This window comes from Thalassophryne amazonica, chromosome 13, assembly GCF_902500255.1.
Source record: "Thalassophryne amazonica chromosome 13, fThaAma1.1, whole genome shotgun sequence".
In the NCBI taxonomy this organism is placed as follows: domain Eukaryota; kingdom Metazoa; phylum Chordata; class Actinopteri; order Batrachoidiformes; family Batrachoididae; genus Thalassophryne; species Thalassophryne amazonica.
The window spans coordinates 23,874,493-23,896,320 of NC_047115.1; the positions used below are offsets into that span (position 1 = coordinate 23,874,493).

At 41.2% G+C, this 21,828-nt stretch overlaps 1 protein-coding gene across 1 annotated transcript in view; it reads right to left on the reverse strand.

Moving 5' to 3' along the window:
• wapla (WAPL cohesin release factor a) overlaps positions 1-21,828 on the reverse strand; it is a 43,957-nt gene that overhangs the window by 13,818 nt on the left and 8,311 nt on the right. The window contains exons 4-9 of the mRNA XM_034184512.1: positions 18,810-19,102; positions 18,235-18,365; positions 10,755-10,850; positions 8,750-8,911; positions 6,050-6,186; positions 2,145-2,256 (exon numbers count right to left, since the gene is read on the reverse strand). Coding sequence (XP_034040403.1) covers positions 2,145-2,256; positions 6,050-6,186; positions 8,750-8,911; positions 10,755-10,850; positions 18,235-18,365; positions 18,810-19,102 — 931 coding nt within the window. The remainder of the gene's footprint in view (positions 1-2,144; positions 2,257-6,049; positions 6,187-8,749; positions 8,912-10,754; positions 10,851-18,234; positions 18,366-18,809; positions 19,103-21,828) is intronic.

The window sequence follows — 21,828 nt, forward strand, 5'->3', positions numbered from 1 at the left end:
AAGTCTTCCATAAAGTGGGAGCACGAAAAGCAAAGGCTGTAAAGCTTGTCGACTTCTTTTTAACACTGGGGACACGTAACAAACGCGCATCATATGACCTTCAGTCATGAGAAGGCACAAAGTTTAAGAAGTTCAACAAGATAGGTTGGCGCATGACTATTTAGAGCCTTATGTTATATGTATGACAATAGGAGAGGTGGCCTAGTTGTTAGTGCACTTGGTTTCAGTGCAGAAAGTTCTCGGTTCAAACCCAACTCCTGTAAACTCCACGTAATGTGGAGTTGCGTTATGAAGGGCATCCGGCATAAAACTTGTGCCAATTCAACGTGCAGATCCACCTCAGATTTGCTATGGCAACAGAGTGCAAACAAGGGAGCAGTCAAATGGGCTTACTATATCGTATGTATTGTGGTTTTCTGGTTAGCAGCACCTGACTGTTTTATTTCCTCTTCCAGGTGAAGCCGTGTAATATGGTTTCTCATGTTTGCCATCTTCCCAAAATATTTTAGTTTGAGACATTTTATATTGAGTGGGACTCTTGTTCAGGTCATTTCTCTCCCTTTAATTTCACAGAAACCAAAGTGCTCCACTTGCATTTCACTCTCAGCCATCTCTTGTTACTGTTTAGTGCCCATCATAGGCTGTCTAGGCATTACAGTTGTGCACGTCTGAGTTCTGCTGTTTCTGTGCCATCACAGGTACATTATTTATTAATTAACATTTCGAGAACTGATTTGACATTTGCAAATAGTTTCGGGACTGTCCATATTACAATGTATTTAAGAATCCACATTTTCCCCTAACTGATGAGGCTTGTAGTTCCACAAGTTGCATGGTGTGATGTCATTCTACCTTGGCATACATCACAAGCTAAAAGACCATCTTAAAGTAACTTGTCATCGAGGACTAAATAAGCCCAAGTAAACACATTCCCACTTTAATGGATGGATAGATGAATATTCAACGACAGTGACCAAGTAAGATTAGAGCGGTACAGCACATCCGGAAAGAATTCACAGCGCTTCACATTTTCCACATTTTATGTTAAAGCTTTATTCTAAAATGAAGTAAATTTATTTGTACCTCAAATTTCTACTCACAACACCCCGTAATGAACCTGACTAAGGCCCTTGCCCTCCAATCACTCAGTTTAGTGCGGCCAGCTCTAGGAAGAGTCCTGGTGGAACCAAACTTATTCCATTTATGGATGATAGAGGTCACTGGGCTCAATGGGACCTTCAAAGCAGCAGAAATGTTTCTGTACTCTTCCCCAGATTTGTGCTCAACTCCGAGCTCCTCCCGAGTGACCGAGCTCCTCACCCGATCTCTAAGGGAGCGCCCAGCAGCCCTGCGGAGGAAACTCATCTTGGCCGCTTGCACTCGCGATCTCGTTCTTTTGGTCATGAGCCAAATCTCATGACCATAGGTGAGGGTGGGAATGTAGATCGATCGGTAAATCGAGAGCTCTGCCCCCCTACTCAGCTCTCTTCACCACGACGGTCTGATACAGCGACCGCATCACTGCAGACGCTGCACCGATCCGTCTGTCAATCTCACTCCATCCATCTCTCACTCGTGAACAAGACCCCGAGATACTTAAACTCCTCCACTAGAGGCAAGGACACCCCACCAACTTGAAGAGGGCAAGGCACCTTTTTCTGGTTGAGAAACATGGCCTCGGATTTGGAGGTGCTGACTCTCATCCCGGACGCTTCACACTCGGCTGCAAACCGCCCCAGTCTATAGACAATAACTTTGATTTCATGCTTGGTCTGTGCTCTGACATGCACCAACAACTGTGGGACCTTATATGTACACAGACGTGTGACTTTCCAAATCATGTCCAATCAACTGAATTTACCCCAGGTGGACTCCATTAAAGCTGCAGAAGCATCTCAAGGATGATCAGTGGAAACGGAATGCACCTGAACTCAATCTTGAGCTTTATGGCAAAGGCTGTGAATAATTTGCAATAATAATAAAAACTTCTCACATTGTCATTATGAGGTACTGTGTTGAATTTTGAGGAAAAAAGAGAATTTTATCTGTTTTGGAATAAGGCTGTGATACAACAAAATAAAAATGAAAAAAGGGAAGCACTGTGAATACTTTCTGGATGCACTATATATTAGAGTTTTACTCACTGGGTGCTGTGGAGCATCACTGAGAATTTTAAAAACCTGTGCCACCTTCCCTCTAGCACGCAAGTGCATCCTGAAACTCGGCATGGCACAACGCGAGGCCAGGCTGATGATACTAGAGCAGAGAGAGAAGCAGAAATGACACATTACAAATATGGCATCCAACACTTAATTTAAAAAGATGCTGCTCCCAAGTTCATATCATCACTTGTGATCTCATTTGTAACAGTTTTGTGATTCAAATGATGAAGACAAGATTGATTCTTCTGAATGAATTCAATTTCCATTTCTAAGCAATGCGTTTTATCAAAACAAAAACAAACCCACTGCATTTTATTACACAGACATAAAAGAAACAAGAAGAATGATGATATCTGCAGGAGTGATGAAAGAGAGATAAGAAAAACAAAAACCAACATTTTTTGTATGCTCCAGCAATCCGATTCAGTCTGGTTTCTGATCAACAGAAAGACAGAAATTACACCAAAAATGCTAAATATGAAACCTTAGACTGATGTGATTTAGAGTGCCTTAATTGAGAGAGCGGCATCAACTCAGAGCATGGCACCATTTTGGTTCCAACTGCACTGAACTTTTTATGTTTTCAACATTTTTTAAAATCATTTAACCACATACAGCAACAAATTTACAATTTATGATGATTTATTTAAAGGCCGATTTATGCTTCTGCAGCTCTGCAATTCTGTGTCATGCAATGACGTGCGTGACAGTTTTAAAGTTCTCCGTTTCTGGATTATGCCATATTTTGGACTAATTTGACCCTCAACATGCTTTTCTTTCTACAATCATCTCCTCCAATTCAAAAGGTAAGCTGTACAATTTCCTCTTTTTCCGACTTCGTGTTGTAAATGTGCAGACTTTTCTGATCCATTTGTAATCAGCATGCGCCCTGCAACAATTATTAAAATATGAAAGAGTGAAAGCAGAAAAGTGTCAAATCACAGCCTTTGTGTCTGATTTAACAGGTGCACCTAAGGCTGCGGGTCCTGAATAAAGTTAAAAAAAAAAAATAAACAGTTGGTCTTTTAATGACTCCCGTCCCACGTGCGAGGATTTTAATGGAAATACACTGCGATCGGACGGGACATTTTATCCAATGTGAGCGAAAAATCCGTTGTACAAAATGCATTATATACTGTGTTTATTACATGGAAAATAATACAAAAACTTTGGGACCTTTTTTGTCCTGTGACTGCGAATATCTGGTTCATACGATGACTGTTCAGGTGAGTTTAACTGTACATGGGGCTGAACAATAAATTTACCTACATCGCAAAGCTTTGAAAAAGTCGGCTTCCATCTCACACAGCTGACTTCATTTTCCCAAATTTTTCTTCTGTTCGGATCTGAAGGAAATCTGTAAATCTTGAAGCTCTTGCTGTGTCTATTTGTGCATCCAAATACATAGCAACCTGTCATTTTCAGTGAATAAATAAAATTGCTGAATTTCCATGCAGAGAGATCAACAGCGAAAGCTATTTTGAACCCAAGATGGCACCACAAGCTTTTTTTTTCCTGACTCGTCATGTTGCCACTCTCTCAATTAAGGCACTCTAAGGTATTTGCATTGCACAGTGTCACTGAAACCACTAACCACCAGCTACAACCATCTGTTGAATGCAGCAGCTACAAGAAAAAGAATCAAATCGCAAATAATGTGAAATTGATATATTTTGAACTTTTTATAGGCAAAAACAACTTGTACACATTTCCTGGCTGGAAGAAAAAGGAAATATCCAGAAAAATGTTATCACTGTTGCAGAAACTACAAAGATATACACAGTAAAACCTTTATGCCACCAAGTATTTTGACATAAATGTTAGATTTTTTTTTCAGTAGTCTAACAGGAAAAAATACATTTAAATTTCTAAATATTCCTATGCCAGCTTAAATATTCTATTAAATTGAAGTTATACACTCAACAAAAATATAAGCGCAACACTTTTGGTTTTGCTCCCATTTTGTATGAGATGAACTCAAAGATCTAAAACTTTTTCCACATACACAATATCACCATTTCCCTCAAATATTGTTCACATACCAGTCTAAATCTGTGATAGTGAGCACTTCTCCTTTGCTGTGATAATCCATCCCACCTCACAGGTGTGCCATACCAAGATGCTGATTAGACACCATGATTAGTGCACAGGTGTGCCTTAGACTGCCCACAATAAAAGGCCACTCTGAAAGGTGCAGTTTTGTTTTATTGGGGGGGGATACCAGTCAGTATTTGGTGTGACCACCATTTGCCTCATGCAGTGCAACACATCTCCTTCACATAGAGTTGATCAGGTTGTCAATTGTGGCCTGTGGAATGTTGGTCCACTCCTCTTCAATGGCTGTGCGAAGTTGCTGGATACTGGCAGGAACTGGTACACACTGTCGTATACGCCGGTCCAGAGCATCCCAAACATGCTCAATGGGTGACATGTCCGGTGAGTATGCCAGTCATGCAAGAAATGGGACATTTCCAGCTTCCAAGAATTGTGTACAGATCCTTGCAACATGGGGCCGTGCATTATCCTGCTGCAACATGAGGTGATGTTCTTGGATGGCACAACAATGGGCCTCAGGATCTCGTCACGGTATCTCTGTGCATTCAAAATGCCATCAATAAAATGCACCTGTGTTCTTCGTCCATAACAGACACCTGCCCATACCATAACCCCACCGCCACCATGGGCCACTCGATCCACAACATTGACATCAGAAAACTGCTCACCCACGCTGTCTGCCATCTGCCCTGAACAGTGTGAACTGGGATTCATCCGTGAAGAGAACAACTGAATGTGAATGTGAGCATTTGCCCACTCAAGTCGGTTACGATGACAAACTGGAGTCAGGTCGAGACCCCAATGAGGACTACGAGCATGCAGATGAGCTTCCCTGAGACAGTTTCTGACAGTTTGTGCAGAAATTCTTTGGTTATGCAAACCGATTGTTTCAGCAGCTGTCCGAGTGGCTGGTCTCAGACGATCTTGGAGGTGAACATGCTGGATGTGGAGGTCCTGGGCTGGTGTGGTTACACGTGGTCTGCGGTTGTAAGGCTGGTTGGATGTACTGCCAAATTCTCTGAAACGCCTTTAGAGACGGCTTATGGTAGAGAAATGAACATTCAATACACGAGCAACAGCTCTGGTTGACATTCCTGCTGTCAGCATGCCAATTGCACGCTCCCTCAAATCTTGCAACATCTGTGGCATTGTGCTGTGTGATAAAACTGCACCTTTCAGAGTTGCCTTTTATTGTGCACAGTCTAAGGCACACCTGTGCACTAATCATGGTGTCTAATTAGCATCTTGGTATGGCACACCTGTGAGGTGGGATGGATTATCTTAAAGGAGAAGTGCTCACTATCACAGATTTAGACTGGTTTGTGAACAATATTTGAGGGAAATGCTGATATTGTGTAAGTGGAAAAAGTTTTAGATCTTTGAGTTCATCTCATACAAAATGGAAGCAAAACCAAAAGTGTTGCGTTTATATTTTTGTTGAGTGTAAATTTATTAAAAGGCAGGTTTTAGCATTAATGTCCATGCTAATTTTTACAAAAAGGTCACACGTGATAGGGCATCTTCAGACGTTGTTCAGCATTCATATGAGGGAGAAAAAAAAGCAGCACAGACTGTACACAGACAGAATCAATGTAAATAACTTTGATTTTTGTTTGTTTTGCAATGAGGCATAACTAATCAAGTATGAAACATGACAAGTAAATGTTAAGTGATAGGTACATGTACGAACATAATGACTTTGCAGTCATACATTAACTCAACTTACCACTGAAGCAACACAAACACTTGTCATATGACGTTAAGTGCGCATCTAAGTCTCATTTTAGAGAATTCCACTCACAACATAGGTGCAAGTGTCTTATACCACTTACCTAAGGCATCTTGTGTTGAGTGGTTGACTGCTTTTCAGTCCCGTCTCCAGGTACTCAAAGTCATCTGTGAACTCTTGATTTTCGCCAAACTCCACCACGTCATTGAAGTGTTTCACATGCTGCACCACTGTGTACAGCTGGTGGAAGCAGAGTGTGCAATTATTTACAATCTACAAAGCTGTGTCACTGCCCTGAGATGCAACCAGCTCAGACATTTACACAAACCACCTCAATGACAAATCCTTCTGTTGGGTCCATTACCACCAATAGCTGACTGTGCTAATACCACTCATCAATAACTGCCCAGCGTGGGGAGGAAGGGCCTGATCAGCAGTTGGCTCTGCATGTTTTTAGTAACAAGTCCTGCTCTGTCTGTGAACTCAGCACATCACAGAGGAGGATCTTGGTTCAAGACAATAACACTGATAACTAACAGCCAAATCTGCAACCAAAACACCAGACTGCAAATGACATAAGCCATAAAAGATGGTGATACACTCCTTTTTCAGGACCAGAATAACTGTACAACAGACACATAACAGAAAAGAAAAAATTTGTTCCCAAGTTTTATTTGGGGTTTCTTGAAATAAAAAAGGGGTCAATTTATATATGTGGGGTTAAAATTATACTTACATTATTAATTTAGTCGTGTTGACAGTTACATGTCTTAATTCCCCAAAGCCACAGCCTCTTAACTTCATATTAGTGATCATGATTGACAGTAGCTGGTAGCGTCTCTCGGCCAACATAAAATAGCTTTATTTGACAGCACTCAATAGAATGTGCAACACACAGTATGAAAGGGAAAGTCCAAGGAGCTCAGTGCAAGATTATAGAGTTACACATATCAGGAATTTTTCTTGAAGCAATTTCTATACAACTGCACATTCCAAGACGATTACCAAAACGGTACTCAAGTACAGGTTGTTAGATATATTTCTGTGTCTACTATTGTTTTGTTATTTTGTTTTCTTTACTTGTTTTGGTCTTAAGTAATTATCTTACTTAAGGATTGTAATCTTAGTTACATATAAGTTTAGTCTGTCATTTGTTGGAATGTGCATGTCGAACTGGGTTGAACCGGTTTTACCACTCAGAACAAAGATTTAAGTTACAATATAAATAAAATGTCCCATTATCACACAGGTTATGGGCAGGGGGATGGGACCTCCCCTGAATGCCCACAGGGACCAATAAGGGAAGGATTTTGTGAAAGAAGGTCCGCCTTTGTCACTCCCATGTTGTCTTTATAAAAACTGTTTGTCCATTGTTCGTAGTTCTGAATGGATGGATTTCCTGCGTGAGAGAAGTTCTTCAGAATCCATACCTGAGTTCCATTGTGACTTTGAATAAATTTAAAGGTATGAAATAGTTTGAGTTTGTTCTTTGTGAGGGACAGCATTACACTAAAAGCTGGGGAAAAGTAACAAGGTTATTGGGTGGTGTAGCCACTTTGCCATGGTTTGGCAGAAGTCTCAAAATTTCACCCTCGGGTGAGAGGAAATCAGTGTTAATCGTTATTAGGAACAACTCAGCAATCACCAGGACACAGGTCTGCCATGAACTGGAAGCTGTTGGATTGAAGGCATTACAGTCTACCGTCAAGTGCGTTTTATGTCACTATGGACTGAAAGAGCGCCATTCAAGAAGTCTCAAAATGGAGACAGTCAAACCATTCTAAAGTTTGAAGCAGACCTCAAGCATAATGGTACTATGACAACAAAAATCTGGAGGGTTGGTTTATAGTAACAGGTGACAAAGATTACATTTTCTATCCACAATGACCAAAGGTATGTCTGCAGGACTAAAGGTGAGACAATCAACCTCAAAAAAGCCACACGAACAGTTAAGAATAGTGGCGATAACATCATGCTTTGGGGCAGCGTTCCTGCCAGTGGAACTGGTGCATTGCACAAAGTGGCTGGAAAAACAAAAGAGGACCACCTCAGAGTTCTTCAATAAAACCTTAAAACAGCTAGAAGGTAGAAACTTGGATACAACTGCGTATTGCAATAGGACAATGACCCCAAACACAAAGCTGGTTGTGTACTGGATAAAGAAGCATAACATTAAGATTTGAATGGCCTTCCAAAAGTCCTGAACTCAAGCCTAATGAATATGTCTGGACTGTGTTTACAAATCAGGTCAGCGCTAGGAAACAAATGAACTTAAATGTCCTCTATCAAGAAGAGTGATCAAGTTTTCAAAACAGAATTCTGCCAGAAGCTGTTTGATGGCTACCACAAGCCATCACAAACATCTGGTCAAAGTTAAACTTGCTAAGGGACATTCAACCAACTACTAAGTGTGCAATTTGTTTGACCCTGTATGCATCATTTTCATGCTGCGCATATTTCACCTAAATAAATTTCAAAAATGGACACTAATTTCTTGAATTTCTGTTTTTCATTGTAAGCATGAATATCATGCAATCATTCAGCTCCAGAAAAAGGACATTTCAAAAAATTAATAAGAAAACCAATATTGCCCATGATGAGTGAATAGTTTCTGACCACAACTGCATCTCCATAAAACCCCAAATCCAGTGTATAAAAGCATTGAACCAGTGAATATGAAAACCTTAAATTATAAATTCATATGAACAATTGCAATGAACAGTGCACAGTTTACCAACAGTTATGCTTTCATGACATGTCAAATCTGAAAATGCCTAAATCTCACAGTGTGCTCCAGACTCACCTCCTTATCCTCCTTTCGGCATTTCAGTGCTGTAACAATATCCTGGTTGGGTCGTGTGGGTATGGTCTCTGACTTAATGACTTTTGGCGGAGGTGGAGGAGCTTTGAACAGACTATCATCTTTATGGGAGTTGCTGTCCTTATTGCTGCTTGTTAAAATGGCCTGAAGAAGAGAGAAGCAGAGAAATGAAGCTCTTTCCCAAAGGAACAAAAATCTGCTTAATGACATGTCTAAAAGATTTATTGCAGCTGAATAGACTGCAAGTGTTATTAACAGATGTCAGATGAGTTAGTACAACATTAACAACTTAAATTTCACTTGCATATCTCTTTCCACCAAAGTTCACTTACACAGGAAAAACAACCCATATGAGCAGAAAGACAAATTATTGGAGAAAGGTGAGCTACCAAAGGCAAGTAAAGGACATCCAATACTGTGGACAATAAGGAAAAGGCTTAGCTACACAAATATACATACAAGTCCGGGAGGAAAAACAAACCTCATATTACCTAGCCTCAACTTCATATCATGACAGAAAAACTAATAGTGTATTTGTTTTCTACAGCACTGCTCCTTAAAGGAGTAACTGGGAGATTTTGTCCATTGTTTACTATCCGCTGGCTTCAGTAACCATTATCCAGGTCACTGTACAATGTCTTAAAATTTTAATATACTATCATGGTAAATAATAGCAGATTGAGCTACTTGATATAAATGCTAACACTGTCTGTACAAGCAACAGTTTCATTAGTGGTCACCAGGATCTTCAGATTAACAAATCCTCATCAATCGCATGCAATCACCTGTATGAACAAGCCCAATCATGTTCCACTGTACATTCCTATTTAGACTAAAATATAAATTCATAACTGCAAATTATTGTTAAAAGATGCCAATGACCCAAAACAGTAGGTTCACTGGTCCTCACCTGTAGCAATCGAAACATTTCAGAGCTCAATATGGAATAGTTTTTATGTAGTTATTGAGGAAATGTTGCAGACTCACTCACTCACTAACTTCATTAATCCTATTCCTGCCTTGCTAATCACAGTGGAAAATGGGCTACAAGTTACTCCTCTAACAAACTTCCAAGCTTGTAATACAGAGACAACTACCACTTATTAGTTGGGCAAACTCACAGAACTGACACCAATTACAGTGTATAAAGTCTAAAAATACAAAGCTTGCAAACAGCTTGTCAACTGGCCGTGATTTATGAATGACGATAAATTATTTTAAAGGGTTTACTACCAGCATGGGAATGCCTGCATAAAAACCTGCACACTTTCCACACAAAATGGTCTTATTACTATGAATGGGAGGCAGAGCCTTCAGCTTTTAGGCTCCTCTCCTGTGGAACCAGCTCCCAATTCGGATCAGGGAGACAGACACCCTCTCTACTTTTAAGATTAGGCTTAAAACTTTCCTTTTTGCTAAAGCTTATAGTTAGGGCTGGATCAGGTGACCCTGAACCATCCCTTAGTTATGCTGCTATAGACTTAGACTGCTGGGGGGTTCCCATGATGCACTGAGTGTTTCTTTCTCTTTTTGCTCTGTATGCACCACTCTGCATTTAGTCATTAGTGACTGATCTCTGCTCTCTTCCACAGCATGTCTTTTTCCTGATTCTCTCCCCTCAGCCCCAACCAGTCCCAGCAGAAGACTGCCCCTCCCTGAGCCTGGTTCTGCTAGAGGTTTCTTCCTGTTAAAAGGGAGTTTTCCTTCCCACTGTCGCCAAGTGCTTGCTCACAGGGGGTCGTTTTGACCATTGGGGTTTTTCTGTAATTAATGTATGGCTTTTGCCTTACAATATAAAGCGCCTTGAGGCAACTGTTTGTTGTGATTTGGCGCTATATAAATAAAATTGATTTGAATTGATTTGATTACTAGTCTAAACTTGAAAAAAATAAATAAATAAATACATAAATAAATAAAAAAATCTGAGGTTTTCAGACTCTCAATGTCAGGTATCAACCTTGCCATCAGTTGAAGAATGCTAGCTTACCGGAGCAGTTTGAGCACGAGACAGGGGTGGTGGAGGTGTCTCTTCTGGCTCAGACTGATTCCAGTGTCGAGCATTGTACATAGCCTTAGCAGGAGACTAGAATAGAACATAAACAAAAAGATCAATTGTGGATTACTTTGTTCATTGCATAGAGACACAAAAACATTTTTTCCTTTAGTGACAACATAAAATATATTGTGAGTAGTCAGACAATCAATCCAAAATAAAAATGGTAAAAATTTCATCCAACTATATTTTCAAATCCCTTTACAGAAAAACAATGCATCAGCAGAAAGATATTATTCAAATGTCAACTACTCATTCAACTTAGCATGTTATTGTGTATAAGCAAGACAAACTGAACATACAAATGAAAGTTGGTACAATTATGGATTGACACTACAGTGGCTTCCAGATGGAACATAATAGCCCCCAAGAAGCAGAAAAACACTTCATGAAAATGACAAGCCAAACATTGTGCAAACATTGCCAGACAATGCTTAAATTGCAAAGACAAAGTATTAGGAAGACGGGGCACAAATAACCCAGAGCTAATGTAAGAAACGATAAAGCGCAAAACTGTACCATGGCTATTATTTCAAATATTTTATATAGTGCCAAATCTTGACATAAGTCATCTTAAAACACCATCCACAAACATAGTACACACATACTCAGAAACCAAGTACAAGGTATTCAGAGAAATAAAAGAGGTACACATACATTTCATATACTCTTCTCAGCGGAAACCAACATATGTGCTCCACCAAATGCAGTCAAAACATTCATCAGACTGTCATTGTAGAGTAACAGCATTTAGAGACATCATCAACTACAATACTACGCATCACTGCTAAAATGCACATACTGGTATGTTATCTTACATGAGTAAAATATATATAAATAAATAAAGCTCTCTCCAATTGTTTTTTCTTACTCATTACACTACATTAGTCACATGTGTAGATACAGAAATAGTGTAATTTTGAAATGCTACTTCCACAAAGTTAAGAAGGGTCACATCAGATTTTAAACTTAAGAATAATCGTGAAGCCAAATTTGGACAATGGACTTTCTTCCTTCAAGCAAAACAAACACTTCTGTTAAGAAAACACTTTGTCATTCTCAGTCCGAGTTCCAGAAATTAAAAACCGAGTACTCATACTTGTTGTACAACAAAACAATAAGCTGTCTTTCATTCAAGAGCAGAAACACGGGTGGGGGAGAACAAACAAAGGCTTTATTCAACTGCCAGTAAAAGTCCAATTTACATGCATATCAGATCTGAACTTGATCCCATAGCGCACATTTGAACAGTCAAATATACGAGGTTTATTAGAAAAGTATCCGACCTTATTATTTTTTCAAAAACCATATGGATTTGAATCATGTGTGTTTACATCAGACATGCTTGAGCCCTCGTGGGCATGCAAGAGTTTTTTCACGCCTGTCGGTTACGTCATTCGCCTGTGGGCAGTCTTTGAGTGAGGAGTGGCCCACCCTCTCGTCGATTTTTTCATCGTTTAGGAATGGCTCAGAGACTGCTGCTTTGTTTGATAAAATTTTTTTCAAAACTGTAAGGCACAACTGAGTGGACACCATTCAATAAATTCAGCTGGTTTTTGTTGAAAATTTTAACGGCTGATGAGAGATTTTGGTCTGGTAGTGTCGCTTTAAGGACGGCCCACGGTGCCTGCCGGCGATCTGCACTCTGAGGCGGCGTAATCTCGCTGTTTCAAGTTGAAAACTTCCACATTTCAGGCTCTGTTCACCCAATAAGTCGTCAGAGAACAGAGAACTTTCAGAAGAAGTCGGCATGAGAAGTTTATGCGGACATTCCACTGTTAAAGGTCATTTTGTAATGAAAGAACATGCGGGCAGAGTCGCATGTCGGGCCGCACCCGACCGCGGGGGTTCGCGACAGGAAAAACACCTCCGTTGGACTTAACGGGCAAGTTGGAACATGCCCAACTGTTAAACAATTTCTCAGTTACTCACTTGTTGAAAGCCATCAAAAGCCGCCTGAATATTACAAATGGTTTTCAACACGGAAGTTTTTTTCCTTCCTTTCCAGACAGATTTGCGTCGTCGTCACGGAAACGACTCAGCGAATTTGCGCGCACGTTCTTTCATTACAAAATGACCTTTAACAGTGGAATGGAACTTTTCACCGAAAACCAGCTAAATTTCTCGAATAGTGTCCACTCGGATATCCCTCACAGGTCCTGAAAAAAGTTTGATAAAGCAACGCGCGCCGTCTCGAGCAGCGTCTCAGAGAAAGGATTTCAGCCGAGAGGGCTGGACCAGTGCTCACTCAAAGCCTGCCCACAGGGAAATGATGTCACCGACGCGTGAAAAAACTCATGCATGCGCACGAGGGTTCAAGCATGATTGGTGTATTCGCATGTCATTCAAATCCATATAGTGTTTTTTTTTTTTTTTTTATAAAACTGCCAGTTAGTTTTATAAGATACCTCGTATATAGTGTACACAATGACCCACTGAAAAAACAAGGCAGAGGAAAAAGTGACCCAGCCCGGAGGAAGCCCAGAGCCACAGTATGGAGCCAGGCCTGGACGGAGAGCCCATCAGTGAGTGCCTGGTTGCCACGGAATCCGGTCAAGCACAGCCCAAAAAGGCAACGTGTGCTTTCCATTTCCACCCTGTGGGCTCACCACCCGCAGGGAGAACCGCTGGGGTCGTGTGCACTGTCCCATGGGTGGTAGTGAAAGTCGAGGGCCTCAGTGGACCAAACTCGGGCGGCAGAGGCTAGCTCTTTGGGTGTGGAATGTCACCTTGCTGTGGGGGAAGGAGCTGGAGCACTTCCAGTTAGATCTGGTGGGCCTCGCCTCCGGAACCACTCTCCTTGATAGGGGTTGGACCTTGTTCATAATGTCCGGCACATACGAGGTCTGTTAGAAAGCTATCCGACATTTTTATTTTTTTAAAAAACTATATGGATTTGAATCATGTGTGCTTGCATCAGCCAAGCTTGAACCTTCGTGCGCATGCGTGAGTTTTTTCACGCCTGTCGGTTGCGTCATTCGCCTGTAGGCAGGCTTTGAGTGAGCACTGGTCCACCCCCCTCGTCGGATTTTCATTGTCAGGGAAATGGCTGAGCGATTGGAGCAGCGCTGAATCAAATTTTTCCAGAAACTGTGAGAGACAGCCAGGTGGAAACCATTCGGAAGAATCAGACGGCTTTTGGTGAGGATACTCTGGGCGTCAGACAAATTAAGGAGCATTACAACCGGATTAAAGACGGCCCACAGCGGCGGAGGGCGCGCCGCGCTCCGAGCAGCCATCGACAGGCTGAAACGACCAGATCATTTCCAAAGTGAACGCTGTGTTGATCTGGGACGTAGTCTGACTACCAGAGAAACTTTGGAAGAGATGGACATCAGCACTTTTGCGGTACATTCCACTGTTACAGGAGATTTTGTAATGAAAAACGTGCAGAGGAATTTGTGCTTCGGGACGGAGCCGCAATGGCGCACAACAAAAAGCACGTCCGTGTTGGAAGTCTCACAGGACAAGTTGTGACATGCCCAGCTGTTACACAATTTCTCAGATACTCACTCGACTGAAAAGCCACGAAAGCCGTCTGAATCTTCCGAATGGTTTCCAACAGTTCCACACGATTTTTTTTTTTTTTTTTTTTTTTAGTATTTAAGACTAAAATGAAACAGTTTGAAATGAATGCTTTTCTGGTGCACAGTTACTGAAGAGATCAATATTCGGATTTTGAACTGCGCCACTAAAAACCATGAATTTCCGGGCAAGTCACGACATTGGAGGAGGAATTGACATCAGCATGAGAACCATTACCTCAATAGTCCCATTAATTTCTGGATTTTTACAAGCTACTTCCTCATTTCCACAGAGTGGTTGGGGTCGGTGCTGCACAGTATTATACGTGTCAGAACAGTTCATTCTGGCATGCAGAACCCTTTTGATTGGCAGGTGAACACATATTGATGAATGTGCATGCATGGTGTCGTGCGGCTTCTCCATTTCACATGGAGACAAAACTGAGTATTTTCACATTATTATTTTTGTGTGTGGATCATGGAATAATTTCATCACATGCTGACAGAATTCCACTGATGAATGAGGTGCTGCCATCTTTCAACTTGAGGCGGAAAGCAGCAGAGACTCAACCCAGCACCCACAAACACCAAAAATCAAAGGATTACACCTGTCATCAGATTGATACCGCAGAAACTCGAACCAACAGCAGGACACCAACTGCCGGTGTCACAGATTAACTTTTCTTCAGCCAGGACAAGGAATTAAATTTATTTAGATGCCGGTTTCCAAATGTGGATACATTTTCGTCAGTCTGAAGATGATCTCACTGAAACGGACAGGTAACACTAAATACAGGGTGGGCCAATAAAATGTTACCACTTTTTGATCATACACAAGTTTTTGAGATGAGAACTTATTATAAAAATTTATTTACAGACTTGTAGGGCTTGAATCAGCAGGACTCGTTCTCATTATGATGTAACAACAATATGACCACGGCTGAAATAGAGTGCAAGCTTCAGACAGCTGTTTATTCTTCACCTGCGCACTTACTGACTTATTGTTTGGGATTTTTTAAAATCTGAACATTTCATCATTTTTAGTGATTATTTGTGCAAATTTTTGGTGTCGCCTACACCTTAAATGACGAAGGTACCGATTGAAGGTCAGGCATTTAATCAAGGAAATACATCAACCTAATTGGTGCTGGGGATTCCCCGTAGATCGTTCGGTGTCTCCTGGCTGCAACTAATCTGTTACATACATATAACGGATTTCGATTATAACACTGGCCCACCCAAATCCATTATATCCTCCTGACAACCAGGACATACACACACACACGGTCTGTTAGAAAAGTAACAGACCTTTTTATTTTTTGCAAAAACTATATGGATTTGAATCATGTGTGATTGCATCAGCCAAGCTTGAACCTTCGTGCGCATGTGTGAGTTTTTTCACGCCTGTCGGTTGGGTCATTCGCCTGTGAGTACACCTTGTGGGAGGAGTGGTCCAGCCCCCTTGTCGGATTTTCATTGTCAGGAAATTGGCTGACAAAAAACTCCTGTAACAGTGGAATGTGCCGTTCATTTCCAAAGTAAAGGCTTTGTTGATTGTTTGTCTGACTACCACAGAAATGGCAGAAGAGTTTGACATCAGCACGTTTTCAGCATGAAAAGACGTGCGGAGGGATTCACGCGTCGGGACGGAGGTGCAGAGCACAGAAAAAAAAGCAACGGCATGATGAAGCCTCACAGGACATGTTCTGGCATGTCCAGCTCGTCCTCAATTTCTCGGATAGTCACACGACTGAAAAGCCACCGAAAGCCGTCTGAATTTTCCGAATGGTGCAAGAGCTGGGCATGTTAGGGCTTGTCCTGTGAGACCAACACGGAGGTGCTTTCGTCCCATGCCATGAGCGGCTCTGTGGCGAATTTCTCCGCTCCTCTTTCCATTACAAAAACTCCTGTAACAGGGGAATGTGCCGAAAAAGTGCTATGTTCAACTGTCTTGCCATTTCTCTGGTAGTCAGACGACGTCCCGGATCAACAAAGCGTTCACTTTGGAAATGATCTGGTCGTTTGAGCCTGTCGATTGCCGCTCGGTGCGCGGCGCACCATCCGCCCCTGTGGACCGTCTTTAATCCAGTTGTAATTGTCCTTAATCTGTGTGATCCCCATAAGATCTTCACCGAAAGCCATCTGAAGTTTCCAAATGGTTTCCACTTAGCTGTCTCTCACACTTTCTGAAAAAAATTTTGAGGAAGCAAAACGGCAGTCGATCAGCCAATTTCCTGACAATGAAAATCTGACGAGGGGGCTGGACCACTCCTCCCACAAGGCGTGCTCACAGGCGAATGACGCAACCGACAGGCGTGAAAAAGGTTCAAGCTTGGCTGATGCAATCACACGATTCAGATACATATAGTTTTTCCAAAAAATAAAAAGGTCCGTTACTTTTCTAACAGACCTCGTGTGTGGTATATATACACACACACACACACACGAGGTCTGTGACAAAACTATCGACCTTTTTATTTTATGGCTTGTGTATATATATATCCTGGTAGTCAGGAGGATATGCGAGTTTTACCACACACATTCTTAAACTATCACAGAAGGTAGCATGTGGAATTAAAGTAATTAATTTATCAAAGACAAAATAACGTGGAAAGATTGAGCAGCTGCTGGAACCATGTCGCATATGTCTGACTTCACGTTTGCAGTGTGTTTCAGGTTTAATAAGACACACATTCTAGGTTAGTCATGCTTCAAACACATTCTAGTTCAATCATGCTTCAGACACATGGTGTGAGTGGGTCCAGTACCACTCGGGTATGCGAAAGTAGAGCAACAGATTAAAGGCGGGCTTACACTGTGCGAGTTTTGGCCCTTTTTCAGCCGATTTTTCACTCGTGTGAGAATTTTTTGGATCGCGCCGAGTTTCAGCTTAATCGTGCATCCTGCATTGTGCACTCTACATGGAGTAGTAATGAGCTGCGTTTAACATCTCACGACCACCTCCCGATCGGGAATCATATGGTCAGATGAAAATCAAACCAGTTTGATATTTTGGTCGGCCGTCGTGGCTCGTCTCTACGCGCTGATTACCTCGCGCACTGTCCATGAGCAAACACCGGAGAGAGCAAGCAGGGATCTCATGTAAAGTCTTGTTTTTTTTAAATTGCGTTCCCTCGCAATAATCTAATATCATATTAAAGTTCACGCCTATCAGCGCGCACAGTGAGTGGAATCTGGTGGGGGAGACTGAACGTATATGCGCGCACACGCAGCAGGATTTATGACAGATGAGGGAATAAGTTGCTACACCTTGCAGAGCTGTATGACTCCGTATGAAATATAGTTTATTTACAAAACAGTGTAAGTAGCAACACCTGTTATGTTTGTTTTCTTTTTTACCGTCCTCATGAATCATGTTGCTGTCTGCTGTGTGTGCGCGCGCGCATATACGTTCAGTCTCCCCCACCTGATTTCACTCACTGTGCGCGCTGATAGGCATGAAATAACTTTTTTTTTTTTAAAGAAAAAAAAGCTTCCGATGTGTGGTTTTTGAACGTACAACGTGAGCAGTCAGATCGCATCAGAGAATCGGGCCGTACAGTGTGAGAACATGAATCGTGCGCTCTGAACTTTTAACCCCTGCGGTTTTGTCGCAAAGTTTGAGCTGGAGCCAAGTACAACGATTGAAAATATTGTACAGTGTATGCCCAGCCTAAGTTGATGCTCCAGTTTTGATCCCCTTCCAAATAGGCAACTGCAAACTCGCTCCTGCTGGTGCTATGTCATTATTATAAAAAAGTTGTGAATAACACAGAAAACAAAGACAGCCATACAGACCGTATCTGGTCACTTGAAATAGATGTTGACAGTCAAATCAGTGAGATCAGATTGGAATCAGACATGCATTAAGTCAGACTTGAGTCACAGACCTTTTTGGGCCCACTGAAGATCTTTTTGGTCCCCCCAAGAATGTCCCTGGATTTGTCACTTGGTTTCCCTGAGCGTCCCCTTTGCACCTCATTGCCTCCAGGACTGGAGTCATCGGAAAAGTCAAAAGCATCTGTAATGCAACATAAATGAATAAATTAAATAACAGTAAAAAAAAAAAAATAAATGAATAAAAATACCCCCACCCCCCCAAAAAACCTAAAAGATTGTGATAGGCAAGAAACAAACACCATTAAGTGTATAGTCCAAAAATCTTTCTTTAAAATTCTACCTCTCAGCATAAGGTAGCAAAGGTTGGGGTCTATATTAAATTTACATATTCATACGTGCAGTGCAAATGTTTGACATAGTTAAAATGCAAATATAGATAGATTTCCACCTTAATAGATAAGGAAAACACTGAAGAAAACTTAAAATGACATTTCATAATTTCACAGCAGTATTACCAGAAAGTAGGGCTGTACCGGTGGATGTTTGTTATCATCACATCCCTAACAGAACTCAGGTTGATGCCAAAAAAGTTTATTATATTTCTACAACTTTGAGAACAATGTACCTGTATTACTGCTGGCCTGGCTGTCCTGAGAGTCACTGGTATGAGGACTGTCCACACTGGAGCTCAAAGCAGCCAAGGCTGCAGCCGCCTTCTTCGCCTTCTTCTCTTTAGCCTGGGAGCTCTCGTCATCGCTGTCACTCTCGCTCAGGTCATCAAAACCAAAGTATTTGATCTTGTAGCTACTGCTACCTGCCCTGCTGCCCTCTGAACAGTCCTCGCCATCATGTTCCTCTTTGTCCTCAAAGCCAAAAAATTCTAACTTGGTCTCTTTCTTGGATTTGGTGGGTCTATACCTGGCGAGACATGATGAAATACTTGTATTTTTATTTTTGCTTTGTGTGTTATTTGGCAGGTTCTTTTTGACCAATCATTTACTTATTAAGTGGAAGGTATTGTAAAATGGGGCAGGGGGCTGAAAAACTCTTTGAAGCCACATAAAATACAAAAACAGGAGTCACATGAAAACTTCAAATCATTTCATAAGTCAAAGTGAATCACAGGTTAATTGTTGAGGTGAGCAACAATTAACCTTGGTTGTGCATTAACACAACCAAGACAAAGCATCTCAAATTACTGGCCAAGCACCCGTGGTAGCTCCTGGCTTTCAGAATTTGTTTGTATGCATAGATTAATGGTTCCATAAATTTTTTTTTTTAATATTCAGCTTAAAAAGATGATTAAGCTCCACTGATTTTTTTTTTTTTTAAGTAATGTGAAACAAATGGCTCTTTGCAGTTTACAAAATGATCTACAGTGGGGAAAAATAAGTATTTGACCCCCTGTCAGTTTTGCAGGTTTTCCCACCTACAAAGAATGGAGAGGTCTGTAATTTTTATCATAGGTACACTTCAACTGAGAGACAGAATAAAAAAAATAAATAAATAAAAAAAAAATCCAGAAAATCACATTGTATGATTTTTAAATAATTAATTTGCATTTTGTTGGATAAAATAAGTATTTGATCTCCTACCAACCAGCAAGAATTCTGGCCCTCACAGACCTGTTAATTTTTCTTTAAGAAGCCCTCTTATTCTGCACTCTTTACCTGTATTAAATGCACCTGTTTGAACTTGTTACCTGTATAAAAGACACCTGTTCACACACTCAGTCAATCACACTCCAACCTGTCCACCATAGCCAAGACCAAAGAGCTGTCAAAGGACACCAGGGACAAAACTGTAGACCCACACAAGGCTGGGATGGACTACAGGACAACAGGTAAGCAGCTTGGTAGAAGACATCTGTTGTGATTATTTATTAGAAAGTAGAAGAAACACGAGATGACTGTCAATCTCCCTCAGTCTGGGATTCGATGCAAGATCTCACTTTGTGGGGTAAGGATGATTCTGAGAAAGCTCAGAACTACACAGGAGGACATGGTCAATGACCTGAAGAGAGCTGGGACCACAGTCACAAAGATGACATGAGTAACACATGATGCTGTCATGGTTTAAAATCCTGCAGGGCAGCAAGGTCCCCCACTCAAGCCAGCACAGGTCCAAGCCCATTTGAAGTTCACCAGTGACCATTTGGATGATCCAGAGGAGGCATGGGAGAAGGTTGTGTGGTCAGATGAGACCAGAATAGAGCTTTTTGGAATCAACTCCACTTACCATGTTTAGAGGATGAGAACAACCCCAAGAAAACCATCCTAACCGTGAAGCATGGGGGTGGAAACATCATACTGTGGGGGTGCTCTTCTGCAAAGGGGACAGGACGACTGCACCATACTGAAGGGAGGATGGATGGGGTCATGTATTGCGAGATTTTGGCAAACAACCTTCACTTAGTAAGAGCATTGAAGATGGGTCATGGCTGGGTCTTCCAGCATGACAATGACACCAAACACACAACCAGGGCAACTAAGGGGGGCTCTGTAAGAAGCATTTCAAGGTCCTGGAGTGGCCTGGCCAGTCTCCAGACCTGAACTTAATAGAAAATCTTTGGAGGGAGCTGAAACTCCAAACCTGAAATATTTGGAGAAGATCTGTATGGAGGAGTGGACCAAAATCCCTGTTGCAATGTGTAAAAACTTGGTCAAGAACTACAGGAAACATTTGTCCTCTGTAATGGCAGACAAATGTTTCTGTACCAATTGTTAAGCTGTTTTTCTAGGGGACCAAATACTTATTTTATGCAACAAAATGCAAATTAATTATTTAAAAATCATACAAATTGATTTTCTTTTAGATTCTGTCTCTCACAGTTGAAGAGTACCTACCATAAAAATTACAGACTTCTCCATTCTTTGAAGGTGGGAAAACCTGCAAAACTGACAGGAGGTCAAATACTTACTTTTCCCACTGTACTTGATAAAATGTGTAAAAATGTGGACAAACTATAAATTTCAGATTTAAATCAACCAGCATAACATATCAATTACCAACATCTTCATGAGAAATCAGCAAGATTTAGGACTTTGAATCATTTTTATTACTCAGGAAATCTGTCTGCCATTGTGGATGTTAGAAGGTCAAATTCTTTAAAAATAATTAACAGCATCAAAAGTGCAGTCAGTTTATGCACACTATAATAGCACTGATCAGTGGTGGATGGAGTTTTGAAGACCTGTACTCAAGTAAAAGTACAATTGATAAGTTCTTTTAGCTTTACTCTTTTCACTCTGGGTCACCACAGTAGATATGAAATGGATCAGAGTTGATTTGGCACAGGTTTTACACAGATACAAGTAACTCCACGTTACATGGAGCATGGGCAGAGGTGGTGTTGAACCAGGAACCTTCTGCTTTGGAAGCAAGTGCACTGACCACCATGCTGCCACTCAAGTAAAAGCTACAATTAAGCTACCATTAAAAAAGACGACAAGTAAAAGTGAACATTTGACATTTTGAGAAACTGGCTCAAGATAAAAAAAAAAAAGATCCAAAGTGCAAATCACATTCCATTTAAATATTTTAAGGTGCGTGTGAGAGGTCAAACAAGAAGTCCTATATCTGCCCTGAGGTCCATTGGTGCCGGTGCTTATCCTCAGATTCCAGAGCGTAAAGCAGATGAGAGT